This window comes from Larus michahellis, chromosome 14, assembly GCF_964199755.1.
Source record: "Larus michahellis chromosome 14, bLarMic1.1, whole genome shotgun sequence".
In the NCBI taxonomy this organism is placed as follows: domain Eukaryota; kingdom Metazoa; phylum Chordata; class Aves; order Charadriiformes; family Laridae; genus Larus; species Larus michahellis.
This window is the reverse complement of record NC_133909.1, coordinates 1,394,741-1,421,435: the sequence shown is the minus strand read 5'-3', so window position 1 is coordinate 1,421,435 and position 26,695 is coordinate 1,394,741. Positions and strand designations below refer to the sequence as shown.

The following is a 26,695-nucleotide window of genomic DNA, read 5'->3' as shown; positions in this document are numbered from 1 at the left end:
CCAGATGTCTCCTGGCACTGTTTAACTGACAAGTACGGACATTGCCTCGGGATGATGGCAGAGAGGAAGGAAAAAATCAGGTACAAAGACAAACACAAGAAAAAAGTAAATGGGGATGAATGAGCGAACAGAGAATGATGAGGGTCTAATGAGAGGCTGGTAGGACCCAGGAGAAACAGAAGGTCAGCTGGACTCAGCAGTTCCTGGTCAGACAGGAGAGGGCATTCAGGGGAAAGATGATGGCATGATATTGCCTCTTCTGAAGAGACGCATTGAAACCTTTTCTGCAACGGCAACTGCTAGCTTAGGTCTCTCTCTGGCCTCTTTCTTTTGACCCAATATGGCAACAGAAATACCAGCATCACACGCATCCACTTGTATTTGTACAGAATCTGACACAATTTAAGGCTTAGGAAGGCATTTGAGTTTGTCCTCATTTCTTCTCCAACTAATCCAGCACTTCATCCTTTGCTCGAACCCCACAGTCCAGAGTTGAGATCTGGACCTCAGCCCAAATGCAGCCACCAGTGGTATGGGAAACCGCTGGGATTTGCCAGGCCAGAGAGCAAATGAGCATGGACTACAGAAAATCTGGACTGACCTGAACTCCCCAAAGTTTTAAAGACAATGATGGAGCTTAACTTATCAAGTTTCACTACATAAGATATAAAGATACAAAGGTAGGTAGTGATGAGCAGGCGAAATGCACAGCAAAGGACAATTGCTTGATTAATCTCAAGAAACGGAGGAAAATAATCTCTATTTTCAGGAGGATTCTATTACATTTGTGTTTTAACCCAAAATATATTCTGAGACAGAGGTTTCCAGGACAGTTGTATAACAAAACTGGGATTGCAGTAGTTACAAAGGTACTGAAAGCCCAACAGAAACTCAATTCCATCCCAGATCAATATTTGGATTACTTGCTGGTTTGTAAGTGGATTTGCAATTGGAAAAACTTGGGAATGGCTGTTGTGACATGAGGCAGGAAGGAAAACAGCTGTCTGAAATCCAATACCTTTCTCCATCAGAGAATTTGTCTAAATATCATGAAAGAGAACTGGAGGTGGAGTGGGTATTTCTCCTTTTATATATATCTAGGAACGAAAAGATACTGTGGCTGGAAGGAAAATTAGTCTCTTCTTTACTGAAGCAGAGGCTTAGTGCCAAATGCTTATGTGTGCCTTGAACGGACAATATATCTCATACAGGACAATAGATCTCTTTTGCTTGCAGCTAGGACCAGTTGTGGAGTGTACAGAAAAAGGCTCCCTTGTATTTATGACACAGTACGAAGGGCTCTGCCAATGCCCAAATCTCATACAATTTTGCTCTAGGAGCTCACTCTTATTCAATTTAGTACCTGAACCTGACTCAGTGAAGCAACAACCTATGAAAATGGAAAGATGCTCAAGAATTAAATTAACTTGATCGCAAAGAGAGGGAAGTGACATTTTGGCTAATGGATGAAGACTACAATTAAATCGGGAATATCTAATGTCTGAACTTTTCCCTGCATCAGTTCGCTCAGACGTGCATCTGTAAACATGTAAACAAATTTCCCTGTTGCTTTGCTATTAGGCTGATAAACATCATTTGGTGATTGTGATGGTCACTGTTTTAGCAAAAAGCTTTCAAGTAGGCCCAGAGAGGGAAACCGAGCAGACACAGGTTATGCTAGCTCATAGCTTAGTGCTCCCTGACGTGCAAAGCTCTTTCCTCCCTACACGAGGGAGACTACAGGCACCAGAGAAACCATATTCACGGCTAACTCGGTAGTGGGAAAGCGGAGACCACAGAATCACTGAGGGTGGAGACACCTCTGGGGATTTTCTAAGCTCAAAGCAGGGTCAGGTAGAGCAGGTTGCTCAGGACGGTGCTCAGCTGGGTTTGGGATATCTCCAAAGATCAATGGAGACTCCATAAACTCTCTGGGAAACTTCTTCCAGTGTTTGACCACCCACACAGTAGAACTCATTGTACTTATATTTAAATGCAGTTTCCTGAATTTCAAGTTGTCCCCATCTCCCTTTCTCCTGTCACTAGACACCACTGAAAAAAGTCTAGTCTTACTCCCTACCATCAAGTGTTGATGATTGATAAACCCCCCAAGTCATCTCTTCTTGAGGCTGAACAATCCCCAGCACTGGACCCAGCACACCAGATGTGTCTCACCAGAGCTGAGCAGAGTGAAGGTCCACCTCCCTGACCTGCCAGCAATGCTCTCCCTAATGCAACCCAGGACACCGGTGACCTCCCTTGCTGCGAGGGCACACTGCTGGCTCATGTTCAGCTTGCTGTGCACTGGGAGTCCCGAGTCTTTTTCCTGCAAATCTGCTTTCCAAGCAGTTGGTTCCTGGCATGTACTCATGCATGGGGTTATTCCTCCTCGTGTGCAGGACTTGACTTTTCTTTTTATTGGATATCATGAAGTTCCTGCCAGACAAATTCTCCAGCTTGTCCATGTCCCTCTCAATGGCAGGACACCCATCTAGCCTATCAATCACTTCTCAGCACTTTTACGCTACCTGCAAACTTGCTGAGGGTGCGCTCTGTCCCGTCATCCAGGTCATTAACGAAGGTGTTTAACAGTATAGGACCCAGTACCAACTCCTGGGGTATACCACCAGCGAATGGCCTGCAGCTGGTCTTCATGCTGATGATGAACCATTCTTGATCTTAGAGGAAGTGATCCCTGAATATCAACGAGCTCTCCTGGACCCCTCTTATTTCCAGGACAATGTCCCACAGGATTCTTCCAAGCAGATCCCTGAAATGTCCGAAGTCTGCTCTCCCGAAATCCAGGCTTGTGATCTTCCTTTTTGCTTTGTCTCCTCCTCTCAGGATCCTAAACTCCTTCATCTCATGGTCACTGCAGCCAAGCTGCTCCTGACCTACATATCACCAACCAGTTTTCCTTGTTTGTGCACATCGGGTCCAGCAAAGAACCTCCCCTCACCAGCTCCTCAATCACCTGTGCCAGGACTTTATCATCAATGTGCTCCAGCAACCTTCTGGATTGCCTGTGCCCTGCTGTGTTATCCCACCAGCAGATATTAGGGTGGTTGAAGCCCCACCATGGCCTGTGAAAGTGAGACTTCCTTCAGTTTTCTGAACGCAGACTCATCTGCTTCCTCTTCCTGATCAGTGGTGTGTAGCAGAAACCCTCTACAACATCAGCCAGACTGATCTGCCAACTAATCCTGACCCACAAGCTCTCAGCTGGCTCCTCACCCATGCCCAGGCAGAGTCCCAGGCATTTCTGCTGCTCTACGTGCATGGAACACTCAGTCAGGTGAGCTACCCCAGCACATCTCTGGGATCGCAATGAGACTGCAGTCCTACAACACACGCGGATCTGTAATTCCTCCTGTCTGCTCCCCATGCTGCGTGTGAAATGCTGAAGCTGCCCTCGGTGCAGTTGGATGTGACCCCTACCAAGGCAAACAGGAATGTGTGAGAAGACAGGCTGTCCACATGGATGGCAGGAGGTTTTTTCCCCCAGGCTTCATCTGTCAGAACATTTATAGACTCAGTTGGTCATCTCTGCTTCCTATAGCGTGCCTGGAGAGAAGAACAGAAGATCCTTCAGCAGAGACCCTTCCTCCCTAGGACTAGAGGTGAGATTAATCATTCTTTCAGTGCCCACAATTATTCACAGGAACCCAGTTTACAAGAGACACATCTTATCAACTGGGTTTATTCTGTTCTCACCTCACTTAACGTTTGCATGATCTCCCATGAATTCCCACGCTGGTATTACCTGTTTTCATTCAGTTAAAGCAGCAGACACTATGATGTGAAGTGCCTACAAAATCAGGACAGGAGGAAAGACGGGAAATAATAAATAGCATCCAAGCCCTCACCCATAAATTTGCTAAACACCCTCTTGATAACATTTAGGGCTTTGCCACCACACCTTGGGGAGGCTGTGCTGGACCTACACTGCTCAGACAGCCGAAGTTCAGACCTGCTGTTTTCATTGCAGGAATGTCTCCTACCTGAAGCAGCTCTTTTTCTCTTCGCTGTTCGTCCTGAGCACATGTGCTTGCACTGTTCTATTAAATTGCATCCCATTTCAACCACTCCAGACCTACAGGCTGTTCAGTCTTCCCATATCACATTTTGATCTTCTTCCCTATCAATGACACCTCTCAGTAAAGTGTCTGTGCAAACCCATTAACACATACTCGGTTTTTTAAGCCTAAGTCATGTCTAAAGTAAGACCGGCCCCATGACTGTTCCTCAGGAGTTCCACGAGCAACATTCAACTTTCCAGCTTCCCTAATACATTCCTGTGTGGCACCATCTCTGCAGCTCTACTGCAGTCCACATCAACTAGAGCTGCTGCATTTCCTCTAAAACTTCAGTTACCTTCACAGTGCAAATTATCCAATAGACCTGATCCAGCTTTAGTAAATTCTTATTACATTTGATGTGTTTACCTGCAATTCTTTACTTGTCCTTCAAAGTTTGTTCTGAAACTTTGCATGCTGTTGAGTTTGCTCCAATAATTTTCCACTGTTTTAAATACAGATGCTAAGGAATCTGTTAATTGCTAGTCAGATGGCACCCTCTGATTTGACAGATTCATTACAAAGACTTGCAATGGACTTGAAGATTCTTCTACCAGAATTTTAATATTCTGGGATACAGATTATCCGGCCCTCTGAGCTGAGCACATCATGCTCTTTGATCTGATTTTCCTCCTATTTTTAATAAATCTTGTGTTCAAGAAAAGTTGGTTTGTGTGGGTGTTTCAAACAGCCAGCCCTCAAGGACAACATGTCTTTCAACCTTGGAACAGAGCTGGCACCAAGACTCTCATAGCCAAAATATTCCAGGAAGGGACCAGGAAATCACAATGAGCAATTTGGGAAGATGCTGTTCCTGGAATGGTGCAGCCCTGTCTGCTGGGCCTGCTGGCAGAAGGGTTCATCTCCCAACACAGCTGTGCAATGGAAGGTGAGAGATTATTCAACTATATTTGGGGGTTTTACACAAGGTGGAAAGATCTTCATCACGGGAAGCTTCTGTCCAATGTCAGCTGCAGAGGGCAGAGCCCTGCTGCACCCTCAGACCATCTCCTAGCTGTGGGACCTGCCTGTTTCCTACCTCCGAGGCTACAGAACTTGCCATGACTGGCAAAGTGGCAATTAGCTCTATCTCCACTTTAAAATTGAGTGCTACCCCTTCAAATGGATGCAAGGCTATGGAGAGGAAGGTGGTGCCTTGGGTCTGTGTGAAACCTTGTGGGTGTGCAACACCGAGCTGCTACAGCCCTGTGATCCCCCGCCATCCTGTCCTAAGATAATGTCCAAAGGTAACTGGATTGAGACCAGCCCTGAGGAGAAGGACTTGGGTGGATGAGAAGCTGGACATGAGCCAGCAATGTGCACTTGGTCCAGAAAGCCTCCCACATCCTGAGCTGCATGGCAGCAGTGTGGCCAGCAGGGTGAGAGGGGGGATTCTGCCCCTCTGCTCCGCCCTGGTGAGACCCCACCTACAGTACTGCATCCAGCTCTGGAGTCCTCTGCACAAGAAGGACATGGACCTGTTGGAGCAGGGCCAGAGGAGGCCACAAAGATGCTCCGAGGGCTGGAGCCCCTCTGCTGTGAGGACAGGCTGAGAGAGCTGGGGGGCTTCAGCCTGGAGAAGAGAAGGCTCCAGGGAGACCTTCGAGCCCCTTCCAGTCCCTGAAGGGGGCCTACAGGAAAGCTGGAGAGAGGCTTTTTACAAGGGCATGTACTGGTGAGACGAGGGGTAATGGCTTCAAACTGGAAGAAGGGAGATTTAGATGAGATCTCAGGAAGAAATTTTTCACTCTGAGGGCGGTGAGCCCCTGGCCCAGGTTGCCCAGAGAAGCTGTGGCTGCCCCATCCCTGGGGGGGTTCAAGGCCAGGTTGGACGGGGCTTGGAGCAACCTGGGCTGGTGGGAGGTGTCCCTGCCCAGGGCAGGGGGTTGGAACTAGATGATCTTTAAGGTCCCTTCCAACCCAAAGCCTTCTATGGTTCTACGATTCTATAAACGTCTCCATCAATACAGCCCCAAGGAGACAGCTGGGGAGGTGGGCAACCCAGAGGAATGAACAGAAGTCCCAAGAGGTGACGGCCCTCCACCCTGGGGAGCCCCAGGAGGTGCTGCTGCAGCACTGAGGTGTTGGCATCACACGACAGCATGATTTAGTTGGGATCTGCACAGAGCTTCTATCAGGGCGTCACACTGCTGCAGCTGCTGGGCACCCCTCACCTATTTCTGAGAAACCCAAGAGAGAGAACAGGCGTTAAATAAACGTTCAGCCCAGCTGCCACATCTCCTTCTGCTGGAACGTGCCTTTTGTGCAGTGCCCAGGATCCCCAGGTTTCTGCACCTGAACTGCTGGAGATGCTGGTGTAAGGATGGCACCTTACACCACGCTCTGCCCACCCACCTCCAAGAAAATTGCCCCCATGAACCTACAGCCCAGGAGGTGCTTTTCATCCCCCGCCAGAGCTGGTTCTTCCCTTCCAAAGGAGATACAACAAGCCTTTGTGAAACAAACTACTTTCCATCAGCCAAATGTAACTCCGTCTCACATCTTGGGGGAGGAGGGGAAAGAAGAAAGTTTTGTTTGCTCAGGGCAAAACGAACATGCAGCATTTGAAACCTCCTGAAAAGGAAATCTGTATTCTGAGTTAAAGACCCACAGAGTATCCCACGGCCTGATCTTGACAGAACCTGCATTTCTCCCAACTGTATCAATGAGAATACAAAAACTAATAAAATTTTTCTTTTAACCCGAGAAAAACATCAAGGTGTGTGGGGGGATGAGCTACTAATAGGTGCCTTTGTTCCCATTTGCATTTTTTCTCATGGTTTTTTGTGGATTTTCAGAGCGCCGAAGCAGCGGGAGTGCGTATTTGATAAAACCTGCCTACGAAAGAAACTTCTGGTTTTTCTCTTTGTCTCAATTTCTTTCTCACAGAAATGAAGCCCCTTTGAACTGTTGTTACCAGCCCCTGGGCAGCCTTTGCAGGGTCCTGCCTGCTGGGGACCAGAGCAAGCTATGGTCCGTGCAGAGCACACCGAAGCTGGCCAAGAGGTTTCTGGCACATCTCTTTTTTAGGCAGAAGATGTCAATTTGTCAAAGCTGAAACCTACATGCCAAGGGCTGTCTCCTGAAACTTCCTTTTTTTCTGTTTCCATTTTCCTTTCCTTAAGACAGCCTGGGATAGTCAAACAGTCTGCACTGATATTTGCAGCATTAAAAAAAAAAAAAATAAAAAAAAATTGCTGTTTTCTCCCCCAAAAAACCTATTTGCTAAGAAGTCAAATTCAACGAGGGCAAAAATATAGGTTCAAAAAATAAAAATGAAAAAGCACCAAAATACAAGAAACACTGGCTGGTGCAGAAGATGGCAACTGGTCACGTAGGAGCTGCGAGTCCTGGAGATGTTCCGTGCACCCAACTCTACCCATGGGACCTGAACACTTCCAGGACTGGGGACTGTCAACAGCCACGCACCTTCCTCAGGTTCCCTCGCATCTCTCAGCCCTCCCAGCCCGTTGGTACAGACACGACTGCTGTCACCCAGGCTCAATAGACTTAAAAACTGCCCTCACAGCTTCAGTATCCACTTTTTCTGCTGCTTCCGTCTTGTAATGATCAGTCAATGTGTTAACCAGGTACGGGGCAGCAGCTTCACAGCCCCCATGATCGGTTCTATAGGGAAACGTGCTGCTGAGGGTCACCAAAAGAATGAGCCTTGGTTTGACCAGCTCTGTAAGCTGCATGACAGCTACCGCCAAGCATTTGCACAGTCTTTTCCTTAAATCTTCTCCTAGAGGCTGTGGACGACACAGTTACAAAAAGGACTTACCTAAAAGGCAGGTCCAAATCCACCTGGCAACAAAAAGGGTCTTGAGAAAAGTGTGATTTTGTGATAATACAAAAATCTAAATCTATGCAAAACTTTCTTCAGTCTTTAAAGATGTTGTTTCATTGTTGCCCCACCTGCACAGCAGACCCCCTTCCACCAGTCGTTACTAATACTTCAAACTACGTGTGACAGATGACGTTGGAAGCTCAATGCCAAGCGGTTAGATGGTGCACCCACCTAACGAGAAAGTATCAGATCCAAATTCTGTGCCCTTATTACAGCCAGAAAAACCTGGTTTAAAACCCTCCAAACCTATGAACTGTCTCTAAGGAGACCCAGAGGCTGAACCTGATATCAAATGTATTTTTGTGGAGCTCAAAGGTCGGCCTCAGTTCTTCAATGCCAACAATTTAGAAAAGAGCAGCTGCTGGGCTCGTGCTGGGGTTTGTCTCTGCAGCCCTCAACTAAGAAGTTCTCCTTCAGACAACTGCGCTTTTGCCATAAGGGAGCTCCCATTTTGCAGTTGGACCACCTGTATTTGTAGAGAATAATTTTATCTGTGGACTTCATTCTCTCATGACCTGTGTCACCAAACAGTACCGGTGTGGGTGCCGTGACGGCAAGGGGCAGGAGCTCAGCCAAGGTGAAGCTACAAGACAGGTACAAGCTGATGCTGGAGGAACAGGAGGCTGCACTGGTCAGGTTCTGCCACTGTGGGAGTGATTTGCTTTCCACAGGAATGAATGATTGGGTGGCTTTCTGTTCTTGTCTCTTATAAAATTAGTCATTCCTGAAATTCTCAGTTTTCAGAGTGAGTTGAAAAACTTTCAAGTTGCCAGGGGAGCCATGGATGCTGTTCTCTGTGGTTTGCCTTAGGAGGCAACATCAGAAGGCCACACTGGCTGGCCCGCACAATTGAATCATAGAATCATAGAATGTGTTGGGTTGGAAGGGACCTCTCAAGGCCATCTAGTCCAACCCCCCTGCAGTCAGCAGGGACATCTTCAACTAGATCACGTTGCTCAGAGCCTCATCCAGCCTGGCCTTGAAGGTCTCCAGGGATGGGGCCTCCACCACCTCTCCGGGCAACCTGGGCCACTGTCTCACCATCCTCGGTGGAAAGAACTTCTGCCTAATGTCTCATCTAAACCTGCCCTGCTCTAGTTTAAACCATTGCCCCTCGTCCTGTTGCTACATGCCCTTGCAAACAGCCCCTCCCCAGCTTTCCTGTAGGCCCCCTTCAGGGACTGGAAGGGGCTCAAAGGTCTCTCTTGAGCCTTCTCTTCTCCAGGCTGAACAACCCCAACTCTCTCAGCCTGTCCTCACAGCAGAGGGGCTCCAGCCCTAACAGCATCTCCAGGGCCTCCTCTGGCCCCGCTCCAACAGGTCCATGTCCTTCTTGTGCTGAGGGCTCCAGAGCTGGACACAGTGCTCCAGGTGGGGTCTCACCAGAGCAGAGTAGAGGGGGAGAATCCCCTCTCTGGATCTGCTGGCCATGCTTCTGATGCAGCCCAGGATGCGATTGGCCTTATGGGCTGCAAGTGCACATTGTTGGCTCATGTCCAGCTTTTCATCCACCAGGACCCCCAAGTCCTTTTCCGCGGGGCTGCTCTCTATCACCTCATCCCCCAGCCTGTATTGATAATGATTGGATTGGATTGTCCCGACCCAAGTGTAGGACCTTGCATTTGGTCTTGTTGAACTTCATGAGGTTTGCTCGGGCCCATCTCTGCAGCTCGTCCAGGTGCCTCTGAGAAGGAATTGGTCCCAGGACAGCAGCCCTTCCCAACACAACAGTGATCCTGCTTCTGCAATCCAGTAAGGACTTCCCAACTGTTTCAGTAGCCCTTAACAACCAATTCCCACAAACCTAATTCTCCAACTCATTATTGCTTAAAGTACTTGACTATCATTATTTCTGCTTCCCATCAAGGACCAGTAATGAACTACATGCATAAAAGCCACCTACGTGGTCATATCAAGTGTTTGCCTTGGAGAATGCGTGTATGAGTTGATATCAGGCAGCAAATTCAGTGGCTGGGAGGGAAGCTCTGCTCCACGTGAGCTGAGGGGTTGTTCAGTAAATAGCAAAATACAGAAACGAACCTTACAGTTGCTTTTTGTTTGCTCAAAAGCAAACGGGAATTCTGAGTATAACTGTCCTCTGGGTGAGATACAGCCTCCAAACAACGAGTTTGATTACCCTGGGTAAAATTACCCTGACTGCCCCTTGGGATCTGCTCTCTCCTCTCCTTTATTATTAATGCAACGATCCACAAATCCTCGGACGCTTTCATAAATTGTCTGTGTCCTTCCAGATCCTGTGCAACTGATCTACAAACACCCCAGAAACCAATTGCAAGGTATTTGTCATCAAAAGCCTTGCAGGAAAGATCTTACCAAATAAACTACCATATGGCAAATATCTGCTATGATCCACCTACGACTGAAACGACAGCAGAATCCTCTGTGGGACTCTTACCCACTGAGGACTGCTGTGATGAGTTTGGATACCGATTTCACCAGTATCTGGAGAGGTCAGAGTTTCAGCCTTGTGAAAAATAGTTTGTCCAGGGGGTGATTTCATTTCACGTGAACGTTGGCTGTCCACGAAAGGGTTTTGTTTGATTCGGGGAGTCCTGTCTGCCAATGCAGGGGACAGATGTCTAGCCCCTCAGGCTGCTCTCCCTCTTTCTCATTTTACATGAAGTTCCAGCTCTTGGAAGGAGATGGAAACACAACGTGAGATACAGAGACAGGTTCTGGAGCCGAGCAGCTTGGCCAATCTGGGTGACAATTGCTTTGTTGTCACTCCACCTGCGTAACCAAGACACCAAATGCAAAAACTGGAGAGAAACAGCACTGCCTCAAACACCCGCTGGATGTTTCCAAGTCTGTCCCAAGAGTGAAGTGCCACCAAGGCACGATTCCAGCTCCTAGTGGGGCCTTCACTGCCTGGATTGCTCAGAAGGTCCACAACTATGAAAACCAAGGAAGAAGGAGCTCTGATCTCTGTGCTGGATCAGTCTTGCCTATGTTGCTTTATTCCAAACCAAGCACAACGCAGAACTAGAATATTTACACGTTCAGAGTTTTATCAGTTTCGTGACCACACCAGGGAAAATCCCAGATGACTGACGCCAAGGAGACCCAACACTGGCACCGGGCAGCCTGTCCTCGTGGCCACTACTGTGACTCCTGAGTTTGCCCCACACAGTTTGCATCAAAACCTGTTAGTGGCCAGCTGGATTAAGCTGCTCTCCAAGCTCGCATGGGAGCCCGTCTGCTCTGTGCCACCAGAGATAGTCACACTTGGCAGGTGTTGCTGGAAAACCGATTAGTCCAACGATCAAAATCATTCTTTCATAGAAACCTAATTTCTGCAGCTCTTCTGATTCAACCTTCAGTGTCTGCTGAGACCTCTTACTGATTGCTCTGACCACCAGAGAAGATGTGAATTGATCAAATAAAAATATTTCAGGCCCATGGTACTCATCTGCTAGCACCGCAGCAACAGAGATGGAAGCTGACATTGCCAACAGGTCCTTTACAGGATGTTCCAAAGAGCTGCATATTTTCTTCTTCGCCATCTCAAAGGCAGATGCCGGTATTGCAGCCACCTGTATTAAAAGCTCTTGAAAAGCTCGGCATTGTCTACTTTAGAGGGAGCTTGCAAAAAATGCAAAAATTAAGATCAAAATATCAATGGCATTTAATTTAAATCCACAATCAGGCCTGTCAGCTCAGATTGGGACTCAAAGCTTTGTCTTAATCTAATTCTTATCCAAACAATTCAGTGATAATAAACGTTTATAAAATCCACATCAAGGAAATCCAAGGGGTTCCCAAGACCTGCAAGGAGAGCTGGCACCACCGACTCTTGTGTATTCGCAAACCCAAGCACTCACTCGGTAAGTGGCTCCAGGGAGCACTTGACAAAGACAGAGCTCCCTTCGCACCCTAAAAGGCTCTGAAACGTTTCGCTGAGTTGTGATAAGAGCTTCAAACATTTCCCTCTTTGCAGATGCATAAAGGAATCGGCGCGGCTGCAGCCAGCCGCTGCCTTTCCTACAGCAGCGTGCACCTTCTCATTGCTCATTTAAATACACGGTAAGGATTGAGCGGTAGTAAGAGGATGGGTCTAACAGCTCTTAAGAACAAAGCTCTTTATTTATTCATGAAGCAAATAAAAGCACAGCAAAGTGTAGCACAACCTTCCCTCAGAGGACTCCCTACAACTACACACCCTACCAAAGGCTCAAAGAGCAAGAAAACCAAAATGACGACGCCCAACAAATGCAATAGATAAGTTAGAAGGTGGCTGCTTTGGACACACAGGTGACACCTTGTCCCGTCTCCCAGCAGATAAGGATGACAGATGGCCCTCACTACGGTGACCAGCAGCGGGTGACCTGGAGGAGAGCAGGAGTGTTCCCAAAGACACCGTACCTGAAGGATGACCCAGTGACCCTCCTTGGCAGCCAGGTCGAGAGCTTGTTCAGCAACTACCTCTTGACCTTGTCCAAGGGAAACATTGTGGAGATTCCTGTTGTTAAATGTATAACCAAGTTTCTTCCCTAAAAGAACAAAAAAAAGAGCGATGTTCAGCACTTTTCCCGGGAGTGGCGTGCAGCACAGCGGAGCTCACACAGCAGCAGCGAGGCAGAGTTCAGTCTTATCAAAAAGCCCTCACAGAAGAGCTATCGCACTTCTTATAATCGTTATCTTGTCTCTCACGCACTCCTTGCCAAAGCACTGAAAACAGCAGTGGCTTCCTCCAAACTACTTTTAATTACAGAGCGGCATCAACACAAAGGTACATTATTACAAAGTGCCTCTTGTTTAAAGAACATTATTCCCCTGCAACCTTGTGTAAAAACATATTTTACAGGGATAGGAAATTAAAATCATTTCCTGCTGATTAAATAGGTTTTGAACAAGACATCGTTCAGTGGGGAAACGCACCCTGCGGTGCACGCTAGAACCAGCGGTAAGGTTGGGAACCCATTCCGTTTTGAGAAGGTGTGACGGGATGCTCCCCCGCAGCCCAACCTGAGCTTTATCTCCTGATACAGCCCTGCCCAAGCGGTAACCACCTGTAGGGATCTTAACGGGTGCGTCTGGTCATGATGGCGGCATCCAGCTCAAAAGTGGTTTTGGGGAGACTGATAACACTGTTATCTGTTAGCCAAGGGCTAACCGGACTGAGGAGCCCGCCTCACCACAATACTGGTACTGAGGTCCACATGCAAATATGACCATAGGTCAATTATCTCACCCCCATAAATAGTGAACATCCCAAGAGCCCGTTGAGCCCTCCTGCACAGCAGGGGCTGCACACTGGGATCTCCCCTCGAATAGGGACACCTCTCCAGGTTACTCCTCAAGGTTAAGAGATTCTTTGCCGCAACAGATCCTTGGTACGTGACTAATAGAATGCTAAACTTTGAAATCTTAGCTAAGTGACATGAAGGATTGATTGTGCATATATAATCCTTTAGACGTACACTCTTGACCAAGTCTGGGACCAGGATTGGATCCAGTTGCACCCAGATTCCTCTCTGAGAAGGAGTTTAGAACGCAAGGGGGTCCTTTATGAGCCTCATGGCTCAACTCAGGGTCTCCCTGACAGTTCTGTTTGACCCTGTCCTCTACGCAGTAAATAACCCAGTGTGCCTTGCCATCTCCAATCTTGTTAAAACACTGTCACGTTTACTGTCAAACTTTGTTAAATCTCTGTTTTATATCAGTAAATGTATCGCTGCTGCTCTCCACGAGTGAAGTGCGTCTCTCCACCTGCGACAGAAGGCAGCTGCAGTGAAATCTGTGTGAGCTCTCTGTGTCCTCAGCGAAGGCCTCCCAGGTTTCTTGGATGGAGATATCACTCAGCCATCCAGATTTCTCATCACGGGCTTTGGCGGGTGTGCAGTTGCCTCTGGGAGCACCACAACGCGTGTGGGAAGGCCCACGGCCGGTGGGCTGCAGCAGAGCCCATGGGAAGGGGTGCTCCAGGAGCCACCACAGCCACCTCCTGCGGTCCCTTCTACGTCCCCCTCTGCACGGTGCAGGGTGGGAACCCCAAACCCCATGTCATTTACTGTCCTGACAGCTCTGGAGGAAGGATGGCAGCTACTCAGTGTTTCTTCGTTTAATCTGTGATACTGCTTCGGACTTCCCTGACTTCTCTTTAGCATCCCAGTGCCTCAGATCCCTTAAGTGATCATGGCTGAAGATCTCCTGTTCTGTTTTCTGAATGTCTGTCACCCAAAGACGGAGGATACCAGTTTCTCCTCATTTCAGAGAAGTAACAGCTCGCAGCAAGCTCGCTCTGCTGTGTGCTCCTCAGAAGATGAGCGCCAATTTGTGCTGCTGAAGGGCAGGAGCCCCACAAACATCCGCACTGTCTCCACGCATCATAGAAGGCTGCATTCGGCTCAGCTGGGGAGTCAGGACACGTGTCCCCATGTGCTGATCCCTTGGGATTGCCTACACATATCTCTGCAGGCACAGTTGCCTTCATGCAGATGGCACACCCTTAATTCCTGACTTCTGCTAAAAGCAGGCAAGTTTTATGGTAAAACAAGGATGAGATTTGTCTTGCAAGACTTAGGATTCAGCTCTTAGTACAAGATTGGAAACAGATGGCCATAAGTAAAACAAGCATCCAAAACTTCTCCAGCTGCTCCAGCCCTCTGCTTAGCTTTCCTACAGCAGCCCCCTGGGATACAGCTCTCCCCGTACTGGGATGTTTCCAGTTTCCTTTCTCCTCACCTCTGCTGGCTGCCAGCGTTGGCAGCTGCAAAACTCGTCCTTGGCCTTCATGAGCCACCCTCTCAAGAAGGGACGGGGGCACATTTACCGAAGGCAGGGCGCCACCCCAAACCAGGTGATTAATAGTAAAATTATTATCAGTTGTTATTTCCACTTCACAGATGGGACCAGGACGCAGAGGATACACAGCGAGTCTGCGCTGGCCGCCTCACCAGAGATGATGCCAGTCCTCCTCCTTCCTTGGAGAGGAGAGGGGACCCCAGGGACCAGGGGGAAGCTTTCCCAGCCCAACAGTGTTTGCTGCAGGGTCCCCCCCATGCTGCCAAGGAAAGGTCCCACAAGTGGGCAGCATCTGGAAGAAGCTGTCTTCGATTCACAGAAATTATCTATTGCACTTTAATAAAATCTAATGAAGGGCAGAGAAAATATCGAGTAACGAATCCAATCCAAACCCCAGCGAGACAGGCTTTAAGGCCAGCGCAGTTGCACTGAAGCAATGGGTTTATTTCATTAGATTTTTTTCACTTTTACTTGCTGTAACTTTTCTGGCTGACTAACCCCAGGTGCTCAACTACACTCATCTTTACAGTTCCAATTAAACCATTCATGGTTGGATTTTAGTGCTTCATTTTCCATACAAGAAAAAAACCCAGTGAGAGACAGGCTCCAAAGGGAAGCCAGGCACAGGATGGGACCTTCCTCAGAGGGGTCACCTTCAATTCACAATAACGAGACCTGGTATCAGGGCAGAAAGAGCACGAAACACAACTCCCCATGACTGAGAACTGGATCTGGCCTGTGGCTCAGGCTGCGCACTGGGCTTTAACATCTCTGAAACCTGCTCGTGGGTAAAGACTGACTCAAACATTACTTTGGGATGACCCAGAGGGCACATCATAGAAAGGAAAAGAGATCCACAGGTCTACGTTCTTCCAGCACTTGCCTGGACGATAGCTTAGCTCAGTGCTACTGGTTTCTCTGCTGGGGCTGCCAGCCTTGCTGATGTTCAGTCTGGAGCCCTGCCTGCTAAAAACCAGCCAGCAGTAGTCTGACACGGAAGTCATACAGTTTAAATATACCACACTGCCCACTGTCGGGAGCACTGGGGCTTAGTTACAAGCCATGGCCTTGGAGATATGTGGAGTGTGTTGCTGGAGATGGAGAAAAGACATCTGATGAGCAGAACGGCAACCTGGAGCAGCCCTAAGGCCGTACCCGAAGGCATCCGACCCCTCTGCTGTACCGGGCTCGAAAGAAGTGACGGCAGTTACCGCTGTTCAACAGTCACACGTGACCCCATTTCCAGACCTACTGTAATTGCCACGTTCAGGCTGAAAATGGAAATTCTTCCACAGTGGAGCTGAGACCCAGAGCAAACTCTGCAGCTTCAGAGCACAGGCACCGACTACAGCTGCCGGTGACAACAGAAATCACTGCCTGCTCAAACATTGTGCCTTAGAGAAGACCCTTTGGCTTTGAAGCCAGCCAACAGCACTACATCCGACCATCCACACCAAAATCAACTCAGGAAGGGTGGGATTAAAAACTGCAAACTCTGCCACTAACCAGCAGACTGGTATAGGGAGCTATTGCTTATTTTTAGTTATCTGACAGAATATTAGATATCTCTGACGTAAATTATAGGTTGCGTACAAGACCAACTCAGAAATTGTTGCAACGTGAACCACACTGGGAATCCAGGCAGTGCAGAAAGAGACAAGTTTAATTTAAACTTTAGATGAAAATTCAAAAACCTTTAAGAAAAGAAGAAAAAAAAAAACAACCAGAAAACAATCAGATCCTCTCACAATTATCTATTTTTAACAGATTACTCCATTATCTACAAAGAGATGAGGGGGAAAAAAAAAAAAACAGAACAAGAATGTCATGCCAAGATAATTATGCAGAAGATAAAAAGCAATGCTGTGGTATGCCTAGAGACATGATTTATTTACCTTGTTTCTCCACATCCTTCAGTGGGTCGACTCCCGGGGACAGGATAAAAAACATTGGGGTCGCAGGTCCCGATTCCTCAAAGGTTGTTGCAAAATCCAGGGATCTCCCCACCACGTACTTACTGCCAAGCTTTTCTTCTACAAAATCTCTGCCAGAAAGAAAAGAAAGTTTTGCCAGTCTACTATTGTTCAGCAAAGACAGATCCCCCTGCAAATAATCAATGAATTAGTTTTGATTTTGCCGATTCGAACAAATTAGAAACGGAAAGAATGGGCATGAAATAATTTTAGAGAGGATCTGCAGGCTGGGCTTCTGGAGTTATCACTCAGTAGCAATTTTTGGCACTTTTTACAGGGACAAAATGCTATATTCAGAAGTTCAATACAAGTATTGGCTTGATTCTGACAAAGGCATCTCAGGAGAGAAGAAACAGTTAAGTTAATGTATAGAAAACTGCCGTGTACTTTGTAATCCATACAGAGGAAACAGCATTCCTTTAGATTTATCACCAAGAGTCACAAAAAGTCCAGATGATTTACAAAATGACTTTGTTCTGGAAAGATAAAAGGGAAGAGCTCTAAGAATATCCAGCGCGTGTAGCTTAGCCTCTGCCTGAGAGTCACAAGGAAAAATACAACTGAGGGAACAGGAAAAAGCTCCCCAGCAGCTGCCCGGACAGAATACAGCACGTGGAGAACGTCCAGCCTGAACTTCCCCAGGGTGAACTTCCAAAATCACTGCTTTAGGAAAAGAGGATACAGTGAACATTGATTCAAAGGTAACATTCCTACGTCACATTCAACCCCCAGGAACGCGCAGTTACTCTTCCAGCGCAGAGGCATGACTCGGGCCTTTTGAAAACCTCAGTACCACGGGGAAGAAAACCACGGGCCAGTTTTCACCTGGTAGGTGATACCAGAATAAGGCAGCCAAATTCTTTCTAAGAGAGCTGAGAGTCTCCTTTAAGGACTAGGGAAAGGCAGTTGGAATAGAAATGCCTAAGGGATTGCTAAAGAAAAAGCTTCCACTTTGGTATCTCTTTCAAGTAGATTTTTCTGGTTTGGGTCAAGATTTTCTAAAGAGCTGCTGGAAAGCTTCAGTCCACAAAATTTAAAAAAGTCCATCGATACAAGGTCACAACATTCTTGTTTAACACCAAGTCTTGTCTCTATGAAATGATGCCTTGGAGACTCAGAAACATGACGACTGCAACTTGGAGACTTTGGAATGGACCACAGGGGCAGGAAAGGAAGGCCTGTCCTCAGAGGCAGACTGGAAGAGTGCCTGCACTTGGTGTCTTTCAAACAAGGCATTCATAGGGGTGGCCCACAGTATAAGCAGCAGGATTTGAGAAATGGTGCCAGAATAAAAAGCAAAAATACCCTGCAAGACAAATGACTGGCTTACAGCTTTTCTAGGTTATATGAAGCCACAGCTGACTAAGATCCTTTATCTGAAGAGTCCATATAAGTGTCATAACCATGGCTGGAGTGCCAGCTACCAGAGCCCTTAGTCCTTCCGCATCGTTTCAGAGGTCTATCTCTCAAGGCAGAAGTACCGCTGCTTTTGGAAGGACTTCATCATGAGCAAGTTCTACCTTGCCAGCGGCTGCTGGACCAATCTGACCTCACCGTGGCTGTGGAAGCATGGGAGCACGAGGTGTTGCAAGAAGCTCCCTGCTGAAGTTCCTCAATAAGACTGAAGAATGAAATAGGTGGAATGAATAGAGTGCAAAATCCCTCTTGAAGAAATTATGGTTCTTGGTGATGGACAACAGAGCACTGCCCCCAGCTAAGCTCTAAGGAGTGAGTCAGGGTAAGAGTGGTTTCTCCTGATGGCTCCTTAGGCCTAGGGAATAAAACAGCCTGTACAAATATCCCCAGGGATCTGCTATGAAGAGTGGCTGAAAAACCTAACTTCCAGGACAGGAAAATGCAAGAAGCCTGTACAGGGGTGGATCATTTTGGATACCAAAGAAGTTCCTAGACCATCTTCATGGAGCTGGCACATATGACATGGGACATAAAGGGTCTTGCACCTTTATGAACAGCAGCTGGAAATGAGGTAGGGAGATTCTAGGGCATGTAAAATACCCCCAGTCACCTGTGTTTAGGCTACCAAGTTACTCCTTGACTCCTAAAATGCAGTCCAGTATTTGTCACGACTCTCAGAGAGACAGGAAGGGTAGGACTGGTAGTGATGTCCATGGATCAGCAGTAAGGTATTTAATATTAGATTTATCTGCTATACAGAAGGAAGAGGTCTGCAAGTTGAGAACTGCAAAACAACCTGTAGGGTCCAACGCCATTACAGGTATCTGAAACTGGATGCATTGATTAACACACACACATGATCTGGAAACCCCGCTGGCTACAGGAGGGATCCTGAGGCTGAACTCCTCATGGTCGGAGCATGCAGCTCCCCAGTGCTCTACAAGATCCCCCACTTTTTGAAGGGTCACAGACACAACACAACTTTGACAGTACTTAGGAAAACAAGACTCCAGATGACCATTAGCCTTCTGTGTGGCGGCGATCAGGAACGCTAACTGCATTAAGCTCAGTCCAAAGACAGCTTTTCCTTCCTACGTCAGAGCACTAGACTTCACTGACTGACGTGAGAAGGACAGCTGAAGAGTCTTGTGTCTTTTCCAGAGAGGTGGATCTCTTAGGAACAGCAAATTTCTTCTCTACGGGAACGGCATCTGCCTCAGCCAGACTGCTGGCTGAAGAAAGGTTTGAGGACTATGATACTCTGAGGAGGAACCAGGAAGTCAAACACATTATGACTGTCATTACTACCACTAATAATTTCACATTCGCTTTTGGGGTATGAGATTTCCCTAAATAAAAGCTCTTCTTAAGCCTTCTGGGCATAGTCTCTGACTATGCTGCATTTCCAGAAGAATTTTAGTCACAAACATCTACAACCAAAGTCTTGGGGGAGGCGCTGTGAACTGTTCGCTGTGAACATGTTGCTGTTTGCACACGTTTACGTTCTAACCTACTTCTAGATAAGAAACAAAACAAAAGGACATTTCAATACTCTTGTGCAAATGGAAATGCTTGACTTGCCCAGATCCTAAAAATATCCAGCCAAGCTTTTGCACTTGGATTCCCTTACCTTTGCATAAAAGAGAAATACGAAAGGTGTTGAAACTTTATGTTCTACTTATTTTTGAGCTATATGAGTACTGTCATTGTGATTGAAAGAAACAGATTAAACCAGCTTAAATGAAACATGCACTTAAAAGTTCCGAAAGACAAGAGCTTATCTTACTCAAACTAAGCAACAACAGGAAAACCAATCTTTTCAGCTGACAGAACACGTGGAGAATCCAGCCCTTAAAAGAGTAAGAAATGAAAAAGAAGATGGTTTAGAATGGTATGATTATGATAAATTATAGTATTTGTTTTAATAAAACATAGTAACATTGACCATAGGGAGACTTCACTCAGTCTTGTCTGCATTTTTCTGTGAATTTTAAAGCGCAAACAGAAATCTAGTTCATACACTGCGTAATACAATCTGCTACATGCACCCATATACACGCACATGCCAGATGGTGGAGCAATATAAACTATTTGAGAGGCAGTAGCACGAGAGACACTGCAGAAATGTCAAATTAAAGACTACTAGGACAGAGAAGGAAAAAAACAAGTCCTAAAGGAGTGAAAGACCTTTAGTTTCTCCTGGAACAAGCATATTGCTTTTGCATACCTTCATAAAGTTTAGACTCGCCTAGTTACCTTCACTACATAATTTACAACTACAACTTTCAGAACTAGCATCACATAAATTTTGCATTTTACAGGAAAAAAAAAAAAAAAAAGCGAAGACCGCTGTAAGACTTTCCTACTTCTACACTTTATTCTTGTGCCTAAGGAACAACCATAAAGGACCTAGTAACTAAAATTGACCTCACTGAACTCCAGAAGTTGTATTGATCATTGAAGGAGCCTCGCAGATGTGTAACACTGTGTGATGCTGCTCATTTCTGACTTGGTGCGTCTGCTCCTCACCCAGTGCTAGTTCTCCTGCTCCAGCACTACTGCCGATACGGGGCTTACATCTCCCTTAGCAAGAAATTCCAGTTAAATGGAATGTGTCGACTGTCTTGCAGAGTTCACAGATGATTCCCTCAACAGACTCCTTATAGGAAACCATTTTGCAGAAATCGCATTCCATAACAAATAAATTGAAACATGGTCCTGAATTCCTCGTCTTCCCTAGAAAACACAGACCCCAAGCTGCCTGCGAAGCAAGAGCATCCCAGAGACGGCAAAGAAGTGCCCCTACCTGAGAGCGTAGGTCATGCGGTCGGGTCGGATGGCTCTCATTATGCACAGGCGCTGCAGAGCTGACTTGTTCTTCCACTCCTGGGGGAACTTCTCCTTTTCAGGACACTCAGATTCAACAAATTTCTTCCACCGTTTTGCAGACCCCTCAATATCCCGATCCAGGTTTCTGAACTCCTCCATGGATGAGAGAGCCTGGAAAAATTCAAGGAAGGTCTTCAGAAGAACAATCCCACATGCCTCTGAACTGGTTTTCAAACATTACTGACTGCTCATGCTTTGCTCCACCAGAAAGGTCATAGCTGGAGCCTGGGAACCACCGCCAGAAACCCACCAGGATCAGACTTTGTCCATTCTCCTTTTCCCCAGCCCATTGTCAGCACGTTGTCACAGGAACAGGAATCAACACGGCCCATTTACAAGGCCACAGGAAAGTACGATTGAGGGCAGTTTCTCACTTGTGGAAGGTCTTCTGAACTGAAACATGTCTCGAGGCCACGCACAGAACATCAGCTCTAAAATCACGCTGCACTTACTTAACGCAGCCTTCCCTGACGCTCTCAGCCACATCCCTTCCCCAGACAGTGCAGCCGCACAGGGCACCCAGGCCTCTCCTCAGCAGTTGCTGAGACATGGGAGTTTGGAAGTGAACAAGAGGAAAGGATGCAAGAATTTGATGTGATAGAGAGCAGCCCTGCGGAAAAGGACTTGGGGGTCCTGGTGGGTGAAAAGCTGGACATGAGCCAACAATGGCACGAAGATGATCCAAGGGCTGGAGCCCCTCTGCTGTGAGGACAGGCTGAGAGAGTTGGGGGAGTTCAGCCTGGAGAAGAGAAGGGTCAAGAGAGACCTTCGAGCCCCTTCCAGTCCCTGAAGGGGGCCTACAGGAAAGCTGGGGAGGGGCTGTTTGCAAGGGCATGTAGCAACAGGACGAGGGGCAATGGTTTAAAGTAGAGCAGGGCAGGTTTAGATGAGACATTAGGAAGAAGTTCTTTCCACTGAGGATGGTGAGACACTGGCCCAGGTTGCCCAGAGAGGTGGTGGAGGCCTCATCCCTGGAGACATTCAAGGCCAGGCTGGATGAGGCTCTGAGCAACCTGATCCAGTTGAAGATGTCCCTGCTGACTGCAGGGGGGTTGGACTAGATGGCCTTGAGAGGTCCCTTCCAACCCAACATGTTCTACGATTCTATGAATTTGGCATCATCCACGGTGCAGTTCTCCATAAGCCAAAGTAAGAAGAAATCTGCTCTCCTGTTTTGAAACCAGAACTAAAAACTCTCAGGTGACAAGCACTTGCTACTGTCAGTTATCCCAGAAATGCCTGATTTGGATGGGAGCTGGAAATTTTGAGCCCATGTCTGACGGGAGCGCACACTGCTAGCATTCCCGTGGGGTGCAAGTCTGCAAACAGTCTCCTTCCTGCTTCAACAGACACAAAGAGAACTGTGCTGCAAAAATCACAACAACCGATGGAAAAATGTGCTTTTCTATCCAGGGTGCTCCATATCCAAAGCTAAACAGAGACTCAGGCATGCCATGCTCACCAAAACTCGTTTTTTTTAAGGGATTTCACAGTTGGAATATTTATTACCTTCATCTTTATACACATGCAGTTATTTTTCTCTGCCTGTTCCCACGCGCACACACCTCTCTGCCTGCACAGTCTGGTGCACACACTCCGTGAAACCACAACGCTGAGACTCCAGTCGCAGTGACCACGGAGCCAGAAATCCCAATAAAACCCAGTGCAGACTGTAAACGGGTGGGTGCTTTCTTTGCACAAGCACGCACAGCATACTGCGCCGTTCTAAAAATCAAATCACTGAGATTTATACTCGCCAAACGCACACAAAGATTAACGTCTCGGTGCTACAAGTCTGTAGCAGAAACAGGTAGCTGAAGAATGTCCCAGAGAACAGCTGAGCAAAGCAGTAAATAAATAATCACAATCAAAATGTAGCTAGATTTTGTAGCTAGAAAGTGGCAAGTATAACTGTTATGCAGAGAAGTAAAGACTCCAAATTATCTTTCCTACAAGTGGTGCCAAAATGCATGGCACAGCTTGTAAGGTTCTTCTGGATTTCAAGCAAAATTCTCGCTGAAACAAACATCTTCGGAGCGTTTTGCATAATCTGAAGCTCTAAGCAGTTGAACATGAAGTGGAAAACGCAAGTGAAGTATAAAAGACAGTGAATGAGCTATTTTCTCTAGAAAGAGAAGGACACACTCGGAGGGAAGCAGAAGCTGCTTGACGGGCAGAGGTGTTCCGCACCATTAAAGCTCCAGCTCACATCCCACTATGGAAAGCACCGGAGAAAGCTCCTTGAAAAGTGCTGGTGTCACACCTTGCGCAGATCAACTGAAAAAATACGCGCTCGCCAAAGGGCTTTGAAAGTCATGCAAACACCCCGAGAGAAGTGCTGAGAGATTGCCCGGGACATGGTGCTGTTGCAAATGAGGCAGAAGACACCGAGGGCCACTCCGCTCTGAGAACTGCAGGAGATACACTTTCCCTAGGGAAAGGTTTCCCAAGGAGGGGACCAGAGCAGTGTAAAACTTTGGTCTTTCTAATTGAATTTAGGTAGAAGCTGTACCTCAACATAGAGAGTGAACAAAGGGAAGGAAGGAGTCAGAAAAAGGGGCTTCTTATAAAAAACGAGTTCACTTTTTTAGCAGCGGGAACGCCTGTAGAGGATAGAGAGAATGAGGTTATAAAGCTCTTCCTAGTGGGTGCCACTGATTCGGGACATTTGTTGAATAGAGACTCACAGCATCACAGACGCAATGGTTGGAAGAAACCTCTGGAGGTGTCTAGTCCAACCTGGTGCTCTGGCTGGGACTACGGCCTGCACCGGACCAGGTCAGCCATGGCTTTGTCTACCAAAACCCTGAGCTCTAGAATGAAGCGCTCTCAGCCTCTCTTGTGGAGCTGCACTATCCATCTGGCAAAGGAAATGATAATTTTTTTTTTAAGAAGATGCTCAAGCTGAAGCTCCCTACCTGCAGTTTGTCGTGGTTGATCCTTATTACACTCACTGCCAATAACAAGGAGAGTTTGGCTCTGTCATCTCGTAACTGGACACATCCCTTCACCCTTCCTCCCAGGTCATGTGCTCCATGGCCAGAAGTAGAGCTACAGGCAGAGAAGTCCTTGTCGATGTTACTGTAAATGCTACTGCAACACATCAAGCCGTGCCCGGAGTCACAATTTCCTCACTACCTCCCCAAAAGGCACGGGTAAGAGCAGAGTGTTTGCAATAGCACTGGAGAGCTGCAGCATGGACTGACTCGATTCAGCGCTGACCGTCTCCAGGCCAACCTCCCGGGGAGCCTGAGAACACCGTGAAGAAGAGCGTGAGCAAAGCGGTGATTCAACAGACGTTGTTCCCACGTGTGGATTAGCACTGACACGGAGAAATGTCAGCGACAGAGGAACTTCCTCCAAATTCAGTGCCGTATCCCGCTTTCTGTGGCAAACTCGAAACCAGAGCACAGAACACGCGAAACTGAAATTCTCAGGACCAACGTCACGTATCTCAGGACCGGTGCCATATATTCTGATCAGCCAAAACCTCCTTCCTTGCAGCAATGACATGTATTTGATGCACCTCTCACAGCTGAACACAATACAATGGCAAATGTTGAATGCAGCGGATTCATCAGTGCAAGTGCTTATATAAAACACCTTAACACTGCTGTCTTTTGAAGCGGCTTCCTTAAAATACCACTTTTTGGCTGCTGCTGCTTCGAGAAGTCTCTTGGTTGCTGTTAACAAAGGAGACTCTGAAAAATTGCTTTCTTCTTACTAAATGACAGACACGTAACCAGAGATGATAGTCTCTCTCTCCCTGAACAACATGTTGCAGAATCAAGAAAGCTCTAATTGCACGTATAAAGTCTGTATTATATAAATTAACACTAAAATTTTCATTAGTCAACAATTTTAATTGCATTTATTAGGAGTGATGGTATTAATAAGAGAAGCTGCTATTTAAAAGCCGGTGCAGTGAAAGCTATCTCAACCAGTAATCTTTCTGTGAATATTAATTGCTTTTCAATACCTCTGCTGTGAAATTTTCCAAGAAACTTAGACCAACGATAATACATCACTGTTTCCAAGCAGCAGGAGTAAAAGCAGGAATGGTACGTAGGGACAGCAGATGGGTGCCACACATCAACCTGGGTAGCGTGGCTATTTTTGTCAACGTAATGAAGAATACATTTGTCAATTAGAGTTGTCATGGAAATTGAGAGAGACAAAAAACATTGATCAAAATAAAATATGATCAAAAGGGCTGGAGGACTCCAGTTCCTGCCTCTGCAACCCACACGACAATCGTCTCTGAGGGCTGGAAACAGGAGGGTCTTGAGTTTATATCTCAAAATGAGACTTTGCCAGCAAAACAGGTCTCTTCACACCATGTCAAGGCGAGGATCATTGTTTTCTCAGAGAAAATGATTTTCCTTTCACTGAATCACAGACAACTTGCTTTATCACTTTGGTTTTCTTTGACAGCTTCTCGTCCAAGTCAGAACCAGCTCAAAACTGGAAGCCGGTATGTCAGCAGATCTGCGAATTTCACACATTCGCAAAGGCAAAGCATTCACTCTCCCCCCACAGCTGCAGGAAACATGTTGTGTATCAGCCTCGGAGAAAGAAATCCTCATCGCCGCTGCCGAGCACCCGCTGGTGGGCTCACAGGGTGTCCCCGACACGCGGCCCTGCGGAGCCAACGAAGGGCCAGGCGGGGAAGGGGGCGCGTGTCTCGGGGACAGGGACAAGCCCCAGCAGATGGGCACAACCAGGAGAGGACACACTCAGCCTCTCCCCGCTGCCGGCTGCCTCTGGAGGACGGGCTGAGCCTTTAGTGAGAAGAGCAACTTCAAAGGTCTGGTGTCATGGCTACTGCGTGCAATTTACCTCCCAGTGCCAGATACGCTACGAGAGGCTTTTGTAAATTTATTAGAGAAAACTTGTGCTTTTATCACTAAAGGCGGTTATTCGAAGGATACCATCCAGGCAAAACTGGCCCCAAGTTTTGGCATTGCTTCATAAGTTTTTATAAAATCTAAAAAAATTTAAAAAAAAATAATTATAAATAATATTATCTCCATGTTTTCTTCCCCTCAGCTATAAACAAAATTATTCTTTAAAAAACAGATTTTTATTTTTTTTTTGTATTTTAAACTATTTCCATAATTTCAAATACCCCGCCCCAGAGCAAGCTGACTCGAGAACAGCTCTGGGGCAAGGGAAGTCAAAACAGCTCCTCATTACCCTGCTCCGCTGACAAAAATAGTGTGGAAAATAATACAGTGCCAGTAAAACCAGTGTTGCCAGACTGAGCTTCTAAAAACCTATTTACCAAGTTCCCCAGCAGCCATGGGACTGGTTTCTAAAAAGACATAATAAAGTCATAATAAAAAAAAAAAAAAGTGAGGTTTTTTTTTAAGCTACCCTTACTTTTTGAGTCTTCGGGTTATACCTGATTCATACTTTCAGTCTTAGCTCCTTGTATAGCTTGCTTTTTAAAAAAAAGGTCTATAAGGAACATACTGAACATCAAATGTCTCTATAAAAATTATACAACTTGACAACAGTGGAAAGAAATGATATTTAATATTCTCACAGTTTAAATAATCTGTGAGATGATTAAATCCTAACAATTAGTCACGATTTCACTCACAAAATTAAGGAGATGTGCTTTTATGAATTGCGTTATACAGTTTTTAAGGCTCCACCAAAAAGGCTGACGGTGCTCGGCAGTCGTGTGATCCACCCTGGGACTCTGCTTTTGGAGAGGCACC

At 46.8% G+C, this 26,695-nt stretch overlaps 1 protein-coding gene across 4 annotated transcripts in view; it reads right to left on the bottom strand.

Moving 5' to 3' along the window:
* Positions 1 to 26,695, bottom strand: part of DNAH9 (dynein axonemal heavy chain 9) — a 224,800-nt gene that overhangs the window by 35,975 nt on the left and 162,130 nt on the right. For 3 of the 4 annotated variants that reach the window (XM_074607552.1, XM_074607550.1, XM_074607554.1), the window contains 3 exons: positions 20,887 to 21,080; positions 16,587 to 16,735; positions 12,310 to 12,437 (listed from right to left, as the gene is read on the bottom strand). In XM_074607552.1, coding sequence (XP_074463653.1) covers positions 12,310 to 12,437; positions 16,587 to 16,735; positions 20,887 to 21,080 — 471 coding nt within the window. The remainder of the gene's footprint in view (positions 1 to 12,309; positions 12,438 to 16,586; positions 16,736 to 20,886; positions 21,081 to 26,695) is intronic. The other variant, XM_074607553.1, reaches the window with a different exon arrangement.